The 16,273-nt window shown below is 48.7% G+C and overlaps 1 protein-coding gene across 1 annotated transcript in view; it reads right to left on the bottom strand.

Moving 5' to 3' along the window:
* LYPLAL1 (lysophospholipase like 1) overlaps positions 1-15,393 on the bottom strand; it is a 53,055-nt gene extending 37,662 nt beyond the window's left edge. The window contains exons 1-2 of the mRNA XM_032786270.2: positions 15,257-15,393; positions 3,090-3,189 (exon numbers count right to left, since the gene is read on the bottom strand). Of these exons, the coding sequence (XP_032642161.1) occupies positions 3,090-3,189; positions 15,257-15,341 (185 nt within the window). The 5' untranslated portion in view covers positions 15,342-15,393. The remainder of the gene's footprint in view (positions 1-3,089; positions 3,190-15,256) is intronic.
* Positions 15,394-16,273: the final 880 nt, after the last annotated feature.

Below are 16,273 nucleotides of genomic sequence, written 5' to 3'. Positions count from 1 at the left end.
TAAAATATTTTGCACAGAATTTTCAATTTTTTGGTGCAGAATTCCCTAAGGAGTAGAATTTGCCTTCTATCATTCCTCAATCAACACTAATAATTTTATATTTTAAAACCTAATCAAGCAAGATGAATATGTTTTTGGGATTTTATTCTGGAATATGTTCTTTGGTTGCTCTAAAGGAGCTCAGTCTCTGATAGTTAGAGTTAAGGGTGATAGGGGTGAGTTACGCCCCAGTATCTCCAACAGGAAATAGGAAGGGAAAAAACAATTATTTCAGTGCTGTAATAAAACAAATTTAAAAAAAATTCCATGACAGCCTGATAAAAATTATACCAGTTCTACTCCTTGTCAGGTAACATTTATAGGCATGCCTAACTTCTGAAGCTTCTTTTTGCTTTTAATCATTTGGGTCGAAACTGCCAATAAGCATTATGCTCTGATGCACAACTGTGGATTGCTAAGCTGCACAGAACTACATGGATGTCAACAGAGCTCCATTCAGACACAACCATCCCCTCAGAGGTTATCAACCACAGCATCAGGGCCTTAGTATACTTGGACACGTACTACTGGATAATTTAATGCCTGATATTCATAGGTACTAAAAACCTTAACTGATGCTCAGTACCACCAAAAAAAAAAAAAATTAATTAAAAAAAATCAGGCCATATATTTAGGTTCCTAAATATGGATGGAGAAGCTTAACATTTGTCACTTCAATTTGATATTTTTGGCCCTGATTTTTCTTTTCTATGGAAAGAGGGAAAAGAAACCATTACAGACTTTACAAAATGTATAACATGCATTAGATTTAAACACCAAAATAACTTTTGCTTGGCCAATATAGTTTTTTGTTATTTACATTGCAACCAGTAAAGCATACTTTTACAAACTTCCTTTGTTTGTACACAGCTCCAAACAGTGGCAAGCATTACTGTACTTAAGTGCATCTGTTTTATTTCATTGTGTCAGTTAGTGGTGCTTAACAGGAACAAGGGGGCTGTAAAGCAATATTCTATAATGTACTTCTCAGTTACCAATCAAAGACAAATGCACTACAGGTATTTTTCTTTGGATACATCCCTTTCGCACAAGGAAAACAAGATGGAAAAATCATGCTAAAAGCTGCAAAGTTGAATCAAATCATGCTTGACCTCAGTTTGCTTTGGAAAAGAATAAGGAGAGTAAACTTGACTGGAACAGGGCAATTATTTATTTATACCTTTTACATTACAATCTAGAATCTTTCTTTACATGTCATCTTTATTGATACCTTACAAGCTGTGTGCAAGTAAAAAATAGCTCCTTGGAAAATCATAACATGTACTGATTAATCATGTATAATGTTGCCTATAGCTGTAGTTATCTACAAAAATAAAATAGGTCAAGATTGTGGCTTTGGACACGCTGGAATGGGAAAGTGGAACTTCAGTGGCCAAATAGATGTGGCCTGCGCAATTTTGCCCACCTAGGACACACATAGAAAGGCTGAAGGAAGAACATTACAGAAGTTAATTCTAGCAAACCTGCATCTACTGCCAATATTCATGCAAAGGATGGAGCCTTTTGGGCCCCACAGATAACACTAGCTGCACATTTAGCCTAGTTGTCAAGGGAGCAGTATGTTGTTTGAATAAAATCATGCCCATAGTGGAGCTGACCTATTGAACTACCTCCCTTAAATCCCTCCATAAAACACAATTCTTCCACAAAGATTTTCAGCAATGGCCTGTGCAAGTTTTCTCCACAACCCCGAGTTGCTCTCATCCATGGACAATGAGTCAGTTATGTTGCATGCATAATAACTAGTCTGTAAACTCCTTGGGTCAAGGACTGTTTCTATATAGATATGTGATGAGCCAAACAAAATCTTGACTGTCTTTTTGTCCTGTGTTTGTCCAGAACCTAGCACAATGGGATACTGGCCCATGATTAGAGTTCCTAGGAGGTGCTACCATAATACAAATTATTATTATTAATACTTGTTTTTGTACCACCTGAACCAATTCAATGAAAACTCTCTCAAACTTCTGGTCCTTGAAAGCCTACATGGGACGTCACAAACCACACCCCATATACATATTTAAGACAAAAGCTTTCAAACATTGGTACCTAAAATTCATACCTCAATCCATATTTAGGCCCAAAAAATACTTACATATATGCTTCAGTCTCACTGACTTCAATGGAAATGCTTTCCTGAATCAGGTAATCAGATACTCAAATAAGTGGCCTGATTTTTCAGAGATCTTTGGCTTATCTCTGAAAATCAAGACATTTATTTGGGTAGTTAAATATGGATTTAAATGCCTAGCTTTAGGCAGTCAAGACTGAACATGCTGGCCCTGGCTTGTAAGCTCCTCAGGGCAAATACCATTAGCTCCCTCTATTTCCTGTATATATACACCCCTAAGCACATTGTGGCACTTTACTGTGACGAAACAAATAATAATGGGGCTTGCAAATGCAGGCACCTGTGATGAGGAAGCTGGACTCAATTTTTATTGATTCTGTGCCCAATTATTCTAAATTAAAAACCAAAGCAACCTTGTGATTGAAATTTTTAATTTCCAGTGCTGTCACCAATAGCTGAAGATGATGCTTTCATTGCTCCTAACTATATATTTACTACACGGCAAATTCTCCTACCAGTCACACAGGACTATTGTTCGTCAGAACCAAAGTGTGGTATTACGTATAGCGAAGTGTTTGGTTAGTTCTGGTAATAGATTTATGGGAACAATTATAGGTATAGAGGTAGTCTAGAGTATGATTTAATAAAACATGGTTACAACATGTCAGAGAAAAATCCCTATCTATATTATTCTTGTGAATAATTCAATTATAATGCAGACAGGGCTTTAATGTGAATTAGAAGAGTGTGTCCTACATAAAATCTCATGCATTTAAAAATAGGGTCCTCTGGTTGCAAAGCATTATTGAGCTCCAAGTATCAACAAAAAAAAGTACAGAAAGAATTGCAAAAACAAAGCATTATCTGTACCCAAAGGTATAAGAATATTTTCACAACAATGATTTTGTCAGAAGATTAGAGGAATTTAGTTTTAGTAGTAAAAGGCATTGCACAATACCTGGCAGGAGCTGTTGGATAAATTACTTTTATATGCTGGAAAACCAAATCCTGATTCAGAATTTGTTTGATCCATGCTCTTACTCCTGGGCCAGTGTCACCTGCATAATACAAACACACAGGAAATGATATTCCATGTATTTATAGGTAGCACCATACAATGCCAAAAATGTTTATACCTGAAATTCACTTCATTTACAAACTCAATCCTGCAAGCTGCTCAGCAACTTCTAAAAGTACTAAGAACCCTCTACCTTCTTTGAAAACAGGAAGTACTCAACACCTCTCTGATCACACTCTTAAAGGGGCTACATACTATTGCTTTTATAAACATTTTGCTACAGCACTACTGCCACTAATTTCCCAATTGGCCACAAAAATCTTGTGTCCTCCTTGTAACCTAGATAATTATCCACTAACAGTAAAGTGATAAAAAACCCACAGGGGAATGCAAGAAAATTCAAAGTAAAAAAAACAAACCAAAAAGTTTGTCAGTTGGTGTCCTCATTTAAAAAAATGCATCTTATTATTTTCATTTTTTAAAAATTACTAAGGTTTAAATGAACAGTCCTCAAAATGTAGTTGAAAATAACAACAATACAATTAAATGTGATGTTTTTATTAGAAATAGACTAACTAAAATCTCAGATCCAAATTCCCTTGAACTCTTGGTAAAAAGGAGTTCAAGATATGAACCTAGATCCGAACATCTGGTTCCTAGAATTATGACAGGCTGATCAAAATCCTAAATCCAAACCAGTCCATTTCTTAGAGTTGGCTGAGATCAGGGTCTGAATTTTGTAGCTCCGGCCATCATCCAACAACAGTTTAGTCCGTGATCCTACAAACAGGTCCACATGTGTGGATCCTTGCAGATTCAAAGTTCCTTACAAACTTCAAACATTCATTTTCTCCTCCTTTAAAGCTCTTATCTTCAGTGAACATCTGCAGTGCTCTCAATGTATAACTTAAGTTTTGCCGCTAACCTATCCAATTCTCATCCAAACACACAAAGATGTCTGACTTGAGTTAAGTGTTTTTTTAAATTGGAGCCAGCTGACCAGTCAGGGAAGTGGGATGAAGCTCTAGGGGTACTGACACTCCAGCAAATAAAGCAATGGAGAAGCAGTATCTTGAGTTACAGAAACTGATCAGTGGCTAATCCAATCACTCTGTGCTACTAATCCAAATCACTGTGTACTTGAAGTATTGTTTTACAGTCTAATCATTCTCAATGGAGCCAGGTTAACCGGAGTGAGATAACTGCAGTGTATTCACTCAAGGCAACTGTTGCAGTGAAGACAAGCTCTTCAGTGGAAAAGGCTTTTTATTGCTTTAGGTTTCAACAAAGAAAGACCCCGAGACACTATTTACAAAATAAAATGTAAATAAATACTACTGGGATTATGCTTCAGTTAATGAATGGAAGGCAAAAGGACCCTGTCCTGCCACTGTTTACTGCCAAGCACAAAATGTACTATGAATAGCCCTATTTATGTCAAATCACAAATAACTCACAGTAGTAAGTGCTAGCCTCAATAGTAAGTATTTCCAGGATTGGGCCCAAAAATTGTACACTGTTTATTTTGACTTTGCCATTTTAAAAAAAAAAATCTGTATACAAATTAAAAGACATAACTAGGAACCCATTGTGGATTTATTCCTGCAAACATGCAGAAGTAACTTTAATCATGTGACTAGTTTAGGCTGGAATCGAAGCAAATCTAATTTTCAATAGTCAAATATGGAAGAGATGGGTTTTCTAAGATGCACTATTAAAAAAATACTTTTAAAAGCTTGAAAATAAAATTCCTTTCCCTACAAATATCTGTCCTTCATTAGAGAACATAAGCCTTAATTCTGCAAATCAAAATTAAGCGTGCATGCTTATAAGCATTTGCAGGATTGGGGCCATAGATTTGTATATGTTTTCTTTGTGATACAGGAGATATCATCATCTCCCCTTTTTCTACTGACATTTCAGCTTTGAGGGTCAGCAGGAGCATGCATAAAGCTGGGAATCAGGGCTTGTACACACTACCACTTAAATCAGTATAACTTATTTTGGTCAGGGGTGTGAATAAGCTTCAGTTCTTCTTCGAGTGCTTGCTCATATCCATTCCAGTAGGTGTACGCACCGCGTGCACGTTCGTCGGAAAACTTTTACCCTAGCAACTCCAGCGCGCCGGCAGGTCGCCCCCTAGAGTGGCGCCGCCATGGCAGGTGATATATACCCCTGCCGGCCTGCCCGCTCCTCAGTTCCTTCTTACCGCCTGTAGTGAGGCGGTGTGGCTCCCCTCCTCCACAGGGAGGGTTGAGCCCCGTCCATCTTCCCCCAGGGCGGAACTTCCAGGCAGAAGCCCCGCCCCTCAAAGGGTCAGGCGGCGACCCGGAAGTATAAAAGCCGGGCGCCGGCCTTCATTGGAGCTCAGCAGCGCGAAGGCAGACGTGCCGACGCCCTCGTACGCTGGGAGGCTGCGCCTCCGAGACGCGGGACAGGCTTGCCTAGGAGGATTACCGGACCTACAGCAACACGACCCTGAACTGCGGGAACTACCACCTTGCTCAATGCCCCCAACTTAACGGCATCGTCGAGAATGGAGCCTCTACGGACCGAGATCCCTACGTGTCACAGACTAACCAGAGGTACTTACCAACGGAATCTAGACCCCCTGACCGGACCCTAGGGAGGAGCCCAGACGGTTCGATATAGCAATCTTCGCTGCCACGGACAAGGTACGTCCGAAAAGAAGGGGGAATGGAAGGAGGCCGCGGGGGCAGCTTGACTCACAGTCAATGCTGGCCGAAGGAAAGGCCACGAGCCGAATGATTCCGTTGTGTGTTGCAGGATCCTCTGAACCGCAAGCTGTCAAGTGGTTTCGGAAATTAGGATCCCCCACGGGGAGCACAATCTGGCAGTGTGTTTAGGCTGGAATCCCAACTGATGCCTAGCGCAGACGGACCGCTACTTTGTACTTAGGCCACAAGGCCTGCGAACGCTGGGAGAGGACCACGTGGAGATGGGGCTCGTGCGTTCCACTCTCACCTGCCACCCGTAGCTAGGCGTGGTCGATTGTAACTCACCTCACCCACCAAGCTACTATTTGTTTTGTTCTCTGCCCCGCCCCAAAGGGCCAGAGCCCCGTGACTGGTGCGTTGCTACTGCCCTGCCCCAAAGGCCAGAGCCCCCCTGACGCTGCGTTGCTTCTGCCCTGCCCACAAAGGGCCAGAGCCCCCTGACTAGCGCGTTGCTCTGCCCGCCCCAAGGGCCAGAGCCCTGACTGTGCGTTGCTACTGCCCTGCCCCAAAGGGCGAGAGCCCCTGAATGTGCCGTTGCTTGCCCTGCCCCAAAAGGGCCAGAGCCCTCTCGCATGTGTGTTGCTCTGTCAAAACTGCCCCAAAAGGGCCAGCAGCTCTTTGAGGTTTGTAAATGAAACTGTTACGCGGGCCCAAAGGGAGAAGCTCCCTGGCACTGTTTGTGTTATTGCATAAGAGGCCCTGCCACCAAAAGGGCCAGAGCTCCTCCTCTACTGAAATTGTTCGCTTAAACTGCCCTGTCACCACAGGGCCAGGGCCTTAAGTGCAACTGTATGTTTGGTTTGCCCACCTGCGTCGCAGAGGCAGGGCCCACTAGACATTTGCCGTGTCCAGTCCACTCATGCAGGGCCGAGAACGCCCAGTACACGTGACCGTGACACCGAAGGATCAGGAACTGGTGAGAACAGGAGCGAGGCCGATGTGGCTCCCCTCCTCCAAGGGAGGGTCGACGCCCGCTTCCTCGTCACAGCACGCGCCGTGTCGGTCGTTGGACGTGGAGCGCAGGCATAGCGGACTTCCACGTCCCTGAGCTTCTCTTGTTCATCAATTACAGTTCTAGGTAGTTTAAGTTATAGTTTACTTAAGTCATAGCAGTGTTCTAGTATAGTTCTTGTGTGTTGTATATTATATATAATATATTATTAACTATTAGTAGCGGGGTTCGGGCTCTAGCCCTCTCCGGCCCGGCACCGGGGCTGATCCCGCTCTATGGTGTGTTCGCGGGGATCAAAGCCGTGCTCGCTTGTAAAAAAGCCGATGCCCACGCAGTGTATCCCCCACGACGCTGCTTAAATGTCTGGGAAATCACATGATATTGGAGAAAATGCCGCATCTGCAAAGGCATCTTCTTCGTACTGTGCGGACTAAGAATGGTAATGCGAGACCCAACGCCTCAGGACCTGCAATCTTATGCAAGGAAGGAAGCACTTCAGCGCTGCAGCTACCTCAGACCGAGCGCGGCTCCGGCACCGCGAAAAACGCAGCGACACACCTTCCTCTGCAACCGCTCCTGGAAGAGGCCAGAACAATCCTCTCCCCGGCTAGCAGCCCCCGTAAGGAAGCACCCGATGCCAGACGCCGGGTGCTGGCGTAGCCAGGGCATTCGTTGATCCAGCCCCGCGGGTCGTCGAGTCCGATCCCTCTTAGCTCCTCGCCAAGATCTGGGGTAGAGCTCATCGTCCCGTCCACGCCCGAGACATTCTCGTCGGCAAGGGACCTTATTGCCTTGACGGAGCCTGGGCTGCCCCAACCCCCGGCACCGCGGGTGCGGGTTTTACACTCCAAAGGCAAGCCAACCCCGATGCGAGCACCGTCCCCGGATTCTCCGGTCCGGCACCGATCGCAATCCCGGCACCGATCGCGATCCCGAGGGAGGTCTCCATCGAGGCGCCGCTCGCAGTCCCGGCACCGCTCTCCCCGGCGGCACCGGTCTTGCTCCCGGCACCGGTCGTCTTCGCACCGGTCCCGATACTCCCAGCACCGCTCCGGCTCCAGCCACCGCTACTGGCACCGCGAGTCGAGGAGCCACTCACGGCACCGAAGGTCAAGATCCCGGTCGACCTCCTGGCACCGCGCTGGTGGCAGGTCCCGGTCCCGATCCCGGCACCGCTCTCCGGCACCGAGGAGGGCGTCGCCATCAACGGCGCTGGACTCGCACTACCTGCATTCAGCCCCCCCGTGGCCCTCTCGACAGGGTTCAGTCTCTTCACAGGCGGACAACGTGTACCTGGATGTCGACAGACCCGCTGCCCTCTTTCCTGAGGGTCACCAGGAACATGTCTGCATCAGTGGGGCTTCTGGACACCCTGGGCGTATCAGCAAGCCCAGGGGCCTCAGCAATTCCTACCACGTGCGTCTGGCTCAGAGCGTAGGGCTCCGGAGGCTACTGTTTCGCGCCCCCCACCATCCCCTGCAGAAGGACAATCGTCCCATCCACCAGAGGCTGAACCCCCGCAGGTGCCAGAGACAGTTCTCCAATCTGAGCCGCCACCAGACCCACTTCTGCCAGGTCTCTCATCGTCATCCTTGCCGGATGAGGTGGTGGCGGGGACGACGACCACCGGTCCCCCGCCACTGGACCTCAGAGCACACCAGGATCTCCTCAGGCGCGTTGCACAGAACATGAGCATCCAAGGTGAGGAGGTCTCCGAGGTGGAAGACTCGGTCGTCACCATACTTTCAGCAGATGCACCCACTCGTGTCGCCCTACCCTTCATAAAGACCATACAAGCCAATGCCACCACCACCTGGCAGTCACCGGCTTCTGTTCCCCCCGCTGCTCGGGGTGTGGAGCGCAAATATATGGTCCCTTCCAAGGGATACGAGTATCTGTATGTGCATCCAACCCCGTGTTCCCTCGTCGTTCAATCTGTGAACGAGAGGGAACGACATGGGCAAGAAGCTCCGGCCCCAAAGTCTAGGGAGGCGCGACGAATGGACCTGCTTAGCCGTAAGGTCTACTCCGCAGGAGCGATACAGCTGCGGATCTCAAACCAGCAAGCGCTGCTCAGCCGCTACTCATATAACACCTGGGCGGCGGCTGATAAATTTAGGGAGCTCCTCCCACAAGATGCTCGCCAAGAGTTCAACGCTCTACTGGACGAGGGCAAACGGGTCGCACGCACTTCGTTACAGGCGTCTTTGGACGCAGAAGACTCAGCCGCCAGGACTCTGGCCTCCGGAGTCACTATGCGCCACATCTCCTGGCTACAGGTCTCTGGCCTTCCTCCTGAACTCCAGAACACAATCCAGGACCTTCCGTTTGAGGGCCAGGGCCTGTTTTCTGACAAGACAGACCCTCGCCTACAAAGCCTCAAGGACAATAGGGTCATTATGCGTGCCCTAGGGATGCACACGCCAGTAACACAGTGTCAACCATTCAGGCCTCAGCAGCAGTGCAAGCCTCTCCCACCACCCAGGCAAAGGCAAGACTTTGCCAGGAGACACAATAGAAGTGGCAGGTGCAGACAATCGGGCAATCAAGGGGGCCAAAACCAAGGTCTCTCCAAGCCGTCCTCCGGTCCGAAGCCGTCATTTTGAAGGTGCGCCCGGGGGCGCTGTACCAGTTCTTTCCATGGATCCATCTCCTCCCTTTTCCAACCGTCTCTTGTTCTTCCTCCCGGTGTGGTGCTAGCTTACTACAGATCGTTGGGTCCTCCGCACGCTGCGGCTTGGGTACCACCTGCAGTTTGCTTCGTTCCCGCCCCCCCCCTTCCTCGTCCCTCTTCGGGGACCCCTCTCACAAGCAGATCCTCCTCCAGGAGATCGCAACGCTCCTCGACAAAGGGGCCATAGAGGAGGTTCCAGAGAACGAGACGGGCAGGGGGTTCTACTCCCGTTACTTTCTGATCCCCAAGGCCAAAGGAGGTCTCCGACCCATCCTCGACCTCAGGGAGCTCAACAAACATCTTATCAAGCTCAGATTCCGCATGGTTTCCTTGGGTACCATTATTCCTTCCCTGGATCCCGGAGACTGGTACGCCGCCCTCAACATGCAGGACACGTATTTTCATATATCCAGCTTCCCGCCCCATCGAAGGTTCCTTCGCTTCATTGTCGGCGGTCGGCACTATCAATTCACGGTCCTTCCGTTCGGACTCTCCACGGCCCCGAGAGTGTTCACCAAATGCATGGCCGTAGTCGTCGCTTTCTTCGTTGCCAGTCGGGTACAGTGTTCCCCTACCTCGACGATGGCTTATCGGGGACTTACAGGATAAGTCCGGGCGCACGTCCGCATGGTCAGCGCCTTTTCTCAAAGTCTGCAGCCTTTGTCACGTGGAGAGATCCACAAATCTATCCCCTATTCAGCGGATAGAGTTTATTGGAGCCGTTCTCAGACTCTACTATAGCCAGGGCGGTCCTTCTTTCGTCACGGTCCATACGCTGTCAGCCATCATCCACAGCTGCAGCAAAGCATCCTCTGACTCCCTGCGCAAACTTGCCTGACACTGTTGGGCCAATGGCGCCTGCACTTCGCTCATGGGCGCAATGCTCGACTCCGCCTCCCGCCCTGCCAGTCTGGCTCATCCCTCAGCTCCGTCCCGCCAGGCGCGCATTGGATACATGGTCACGAATTCCCAAGTCGTCCTCCTCTTCTCCAGTGGTGGCTGGACCAGTCCGTATGTGTGTAGGGCTTCATTTCATCAACGCCCAGCCCTCACTGTCCCTTATGACGGACGCATCAGACTTGGGTGTGGAGCTCAGCTTGGGACCCTCGGACCCAGGGTCGCTGCGTCTCACTCCCGAACTCGCCCTCCATTACAACATCCGGGAGTTAGAGGGCGGTCCGCCTGGCTTGTCCGCGTTTTCCGTCGGCAGATCCAGGGCCGCTGTGTTTGTCCTTTCGACAACACAACGGTCAGTATACTACGTGACAAGCAGGGGGAATGAATCTCTCTTTCTTTGTCAGGAAGGAATGATACTGTGGGACTTTTGCATAGCCCACTCGGTTCACACTGATCGCTTCCTACTTGCCCGGAGCTCGAAATACCCTGGCGGACCGTCTCAGGCCGTGTCCTTCAGCTCCACGAATTGTCCCTTCGCTCCGGACGTACCCGTTGCTTCTTCCGACAGTGGGGGTATCCCCACATGGACCTCTTTGCAACACGCAGGAAGCAGGGAAGTGCCAAAAGAAAATTTTCTGCTCTTTCCAAGGTTGCGAAGGCCAGGCTCAACGGCAGACCTCTTTCTGATTCCCTGGCAAGCATCTTTTCTATGCGTCCCCGTTCCCGTTAGTCCACCAGGTCCCTTCTGAAGGCGCGCAGGACAGGGCCGCGCTTAATTCTGACTCCTCCGGCATGGCCCGTCAGCATTTGGTACTCTCTGCTGCTGGACCTGTGCGTATTAGGACCCTGTTCCCCGCCTCTCTCACCTGGACCTGATACGCAGGACCACGGCCGGCTTGTCAACCCGGACCTTCAGTCGCTGCACCTCTCAGCGTGGCTCCTGAGTGCGCTAACCCGGTCCGAGTTGCATTGCTCTTCCCAGTGAGGCAGGTTACTTCTGTGAAGGAAAACCATCTACAAGGGGCGACATACGTAGCCAAATGGAAACGTTTTTACGTGCTGAGTGCGACGGAGAAGGGCTTCCACCCCACCGATGTTTCCATCCGATCGTCTAGATTACCTTTGGTCGCTAAGCAACAAGGCCTGGCACTGTCCTCTCTCGCGCGTTCACTTAGCGGCCACTTCACCTTCACCCGGGGAGTGACGGCCGCTCGTCTTCTCGCACCCAATTGGTGTCTAGATTCCTCAAGGGGCTGGAGCGCCTTTACCCCAGGTCGCCACCACAGCCCCTCCTGGGATCTATAATCTGGTGTTGTCCCATCTCACGTCATCCTCCGTTTAGCCACTGGCTACGTGTTTCCCTCCTCTGCTCTGTCCTGGGAAACGGGCATTCCCTGGTGGCCATCATTCCGCTCGTGCGCGTATCAGAGCTGCGCGCCCCTCGTCATGATCCCCCGTATACGGTGTTCCATGAGACAAAAGTGCAACTGAGGCCACACCCCGGGCATTTCTTCCCAAGGTCGTCTCGGCCTTTCATGTCAACCGGACATTTCCTACCTGTGTTCTTCGAAACCGCATTTATCTTTGCAAGGAGCAACAGTTACACTCTTAGACGGCGCAGGGCGACTCGCCTTATTGATAGAACGAACCAAAACCATTTCCGTAGTCCACTCCAGCTCTTTGTCGCCGACTGAGCGAGTTAGAGGTTGCCAGTTCTCCTCTCAGAGGATTTCCTCGTGGTGATTCCTGTATACGAACCTGTTATGACCTGGCCCCAATCTTCCCTCCAGGCAGGTAACGGCGCACTCTACTAGAGCCCAGGCTTCGTCGACGGCATTCCCGCTATGAGTCCCATCCAGAGATCTGCAGGGGCAGCGACCTGGTCTTCCGGCACACCTTTGTTACCCATTATGCCATGGTCCAGCAGTCCAGGGACGATGCCGGCCTTCGCGCTCTGCTGTGTTGCGCACTGTGACCTTCACTCCGACCCCACGCCTAGGTCATAGGCTTGGAATCACTACTGGAATGGATATGAGCAAGCACTCGAACAAGAAAGACGGTACCACCTTTGTAACTGTTGTTCTTTGAGATGTGTTGCTCATATCCATTCCACACCCGCCCTCCTTCCCCACTGTCGGAGTAGCCGGCAAGAAGGAACTGAGAAGCGGGTGGGCCAGCAGGGGTATATATCACCCGCCATGGCGGCCCCACTCTAGGGGACGACCTGCCGGCCCGCTGTTGTTGCTAGGGTAAAAGTTTTCCGACGAACGTGCAAGCACGGCGCGTACACCTACTGGAATGGATATGAGCAACACATCTCGAAGAACAACAGTTACAAAGGTGAGTAACCGTGTTTTCCCCGAGTGGCTTAAGTTACACCAACCTGAGCTCCGGTGTGGACAGCACTGTGTTGGCAGGAGAACACAGCTACTGCCTCTCGCAAACGTGATTTTATTATGCCAACAGGAGAGCTCTCTCCCATCGGCATAGAGCGTCTTCTAGTGTAGACTAGCGGCTATAGACTTCTAGTCTGTTCGAAGAGCTTGCAGAAGACTTGTTAGTTAAGAGGCTTTGACCCTCACATACCAACTGTCATCGTTGCCCTAACAATGTCATAATTATCAGGGCTTCCATTTGGATGCAACTAATTTCTGTTATGTAAAAAGCACACATCAAAAAGTACTGGACTTCAGAGATTTTTACATACTATTTTAACACTATCTTGTCTTCTGAACAGTACTAAGAAGAATGAATAATGCACAACCAATTCAGTTTCAGGGACCTATTTCAAAGCCTGTAGCTAAAATCAGCTAGCTGTGGTACCAATTGCTACCTTTTCCTTTTAAAATAATTTCCCTTTCCATCATGAGTGGTCAAACTTCTCCGACCCTCCATGTCTCTCTCAGACACATATGCAGAGTTATGTATCTGTCTACAAAATGATTACAGATTTAAGGCCTGACTCCAGACCACTGCTCTTCTTGCCGAACTACTATATTGCTTGATGCTAACACTGGATTTACTGCACAGGGAGTTCTCCGCTACCTTCCCATTCAATCTGGGGTCAACTCATCATCTTATTACAATTAACTGGTGGCAACCATTAAGAAAAAAAAATGGATTCATGGGATTGCCACTCAGCTGTTGCTCTGTCCGGAGGGCATCAATGCAGTGTAACATGCCAGCCCATACTAAAATAATGGGCTACCCTTGCTTTGGAACCCACCCTGCAGAACTGTTAAATAAAACCAGATAAAAGAGCACTCTTACTTTTCCTTACAGCTCCATTGTAAATATTATGAGTAGAGTTATAACAAAAATGAAAAATTGTACAGTTCTTAAACCACTTGTGGAATCAACTTCTAACCATAATCTTCCCCCACTTCTACAAAATAAGAGGAAATTAATGCTGAAGGAAATAAAGTATTAGAGTTAACAGGAGAAGCTGAGCATATTGTATTAACTCCCCTTCATTTGTATGCTTTGTGAAATCAAAACAGTTTTGACATTCCTAGTTTAATAAACTAAATTCAAACTGGATTATAAAAATAAAAATACATATGAATACTTCGTCAAATCAAATAGAAACATCATGCTTATACACATATCAGTAAAAAAAACTTTAAGAGATCTAATTCAAGCACTGACAGATGCCTGTAGACACCACAACAGAACGAATTCCTAAAGCCTTAATCCAGCAAATACTTATGCATACCCTTAATTAATTAGAGACAGTCAATTTCAAGATTACACTTCCACTTGATGTTATTTTTTTTAACCTAATGTTGTTACAAACACCACCTAAAATGACTATAACTTATAATGGAAGAAATTATTTTTTCGGGTTGTTCACTCTGTGCAATTAAAAAGCTTTTTTGTATAGTCAGTTTAAATGTTTCACCTGTCTGGTCAAGTAGGAACTGGGTTGGGAATTTCAGAAGCAGAAGCATTTACATGGTACAGGAGCACCAGTCCCACTGATTTAGGCACTTTTGAAAATGTCACCCTATTCCTGTAAATTTTTCGTGCACATAATTTTTTACTTATGAAGGCAATCCCCTGCATGAATTCAGTTATCCATATACTTAAGCCTTGTCTAGCCTAGGATAAATATTATATTCACTAACACATGTTGAACTGGTCAAGTTAAAGCTGAGGAGGAGCCTCGGCTTTATGTATATATATTAAAATACATCCCACCTTGTCTACACTAGACTTTTAAAATGCATCAGTTAGGATGTTAGCTACCACACTTTTTATCCTAGTCTAGACATGGCCTAAGTGTTTTCAGGATTTGTAGCCTTAGTTTCCCTGTTATTTGTGTGCAGACTGCAGCAGGAGAGAGAAAAACATTTTTGAAAGGGGAGGAAATTGTGAGTGTAAAACCACAAAAAAGGAGCATGGGAATTTGGGAGCAGATACAGAACCTCAAACTCATTTTAACTCCGTTTTTTAAATTGTCTAGATTTCAAACTGACAAGAGTCCCTCTACTGCCCCTATTGCCATTTTACAGGTGGAGAATGAGGCATGGTGAGGTCAAGGGTCTGATTTTGAGCCCTTACTCACAGGAGCCATGTCATTAAAGGTAGGGGTGCCACTCCATCAGCAAAAGCCTGAGCCTCCAGACTAAATTCAAGATGGTCCCTACTTCTGCACTAACCACTGCTGAACAACACACCCCTAAGGCCCGACCTCAGCTACTTCCCTGCAGATAGGGCAGGGCCCCCAAGGCTCGCCCCAGCCCAGCAGCCCCCACCCCTGCAGAGTGGGGCAGGGTCCCCGGGCTGGTCCCAGCCTAGCGCCCCCCTGCAAGTGCCTGGGGACACAGCGCCTTGAGGCCTGCACCTGAGCCGTGCAGCAGGATCACCGAGGCGCGGTGCCTGCCCGCCGGGGACACAACGCTCCGCTGCAGCGCGGCGCTGCCCGCCATGACCACAGCTCCCCTCAGCCAAGCGCTGGGCAGGGCCTGCTTCCCGTCCTGCGCCGGCGCGACTCCCTAGCTCGCTCGCTGTCTGTCCCCGCCCCGCCGCTTAGGTCGCTCGCTGCAGGCTTCGCGTGGAGGTGGGGCGGCCGCGCGCCAGGCTGCGGGTTGTACGTGAGGCGCGCGCCGGGCCGTAGGAGGCCTGAGCCCGCTCTCCCCTTCGTAACGCTCCCAAGAGCTCTCCTAAACAGCCCTCCTCCCCCTTACCCATCCCAAGGCGAGTGTGGCCCAGGCAGGGCTGTGCCAGCTTTGCTTCTCGCCATCAGTTCGGGTTTGATCTGAGCTGCAGCTGCATAGGCACCAGTGCCCGTGGGCCCCTCCATATCTTGCCTAGTCACGTAGGGGTGCCATCTCTGTAGTACAGAAAGAAACCACCGGCCTTCTGCAGGGCCGGCTTTAGGAAGTGCGGGGCCCAATTCGAACATTTTCGGTGGGGCCCTGGCAGGGATGACTTAAAAAAAAAAAGGAAAAAAAAGTCTCTGATTTCTTTCATGTATTATTTACTTTTCATAGCTATATGAATAATAAAATTATATACATTGCATCATATATGCTGTTGATTGGCTATTAATGACTGCCGTTTCACATGTGTGGGTCCCTGCCACTCCGTGGGGGTGTGCACATGTGTTGGTCCTGGCTGCTCCCTGCCCCCTCATTGTGGCAGGTGTGCAGGGTTAATGCCCTGGAAACTGCAGGGCAGCAGTAGACATGGGGCTGGCTGGAGGTAGGGTCTGGCTGCAGGCAGGGCAAGGGATGTGGGGCTGGTTGGAGACAAGGGGTGTGGGGCGGGCTGGCTGGCTTCAGGCAGGGCTGCAGGGGGTGTGCAGCAGGGCTGGAGACAGAGGAGTGTGGGACTGGCTGGCTTCAGGCCATGGGGTGCA

This window comes from Chelonoidis abingdonii, chromosome 3, assembly GCF_003597395.2.
Source record: "Chelonoidis abingdonii isolate Lonesome George chromosome 3, CheloAbing_2.0, whole genome shotgun sequence".
Lineage (NCBI taxonomy): Eukaryota > Metazoa > Chordata > Testudines > Testudinidae > Chelonoidis > Chelonoidis abingdonii.
The sequence above is the reverse complement of the archived record's forward strand: the minus strand, read 5'-3'. Positions and strand labels throughout refer to the sequence as shown.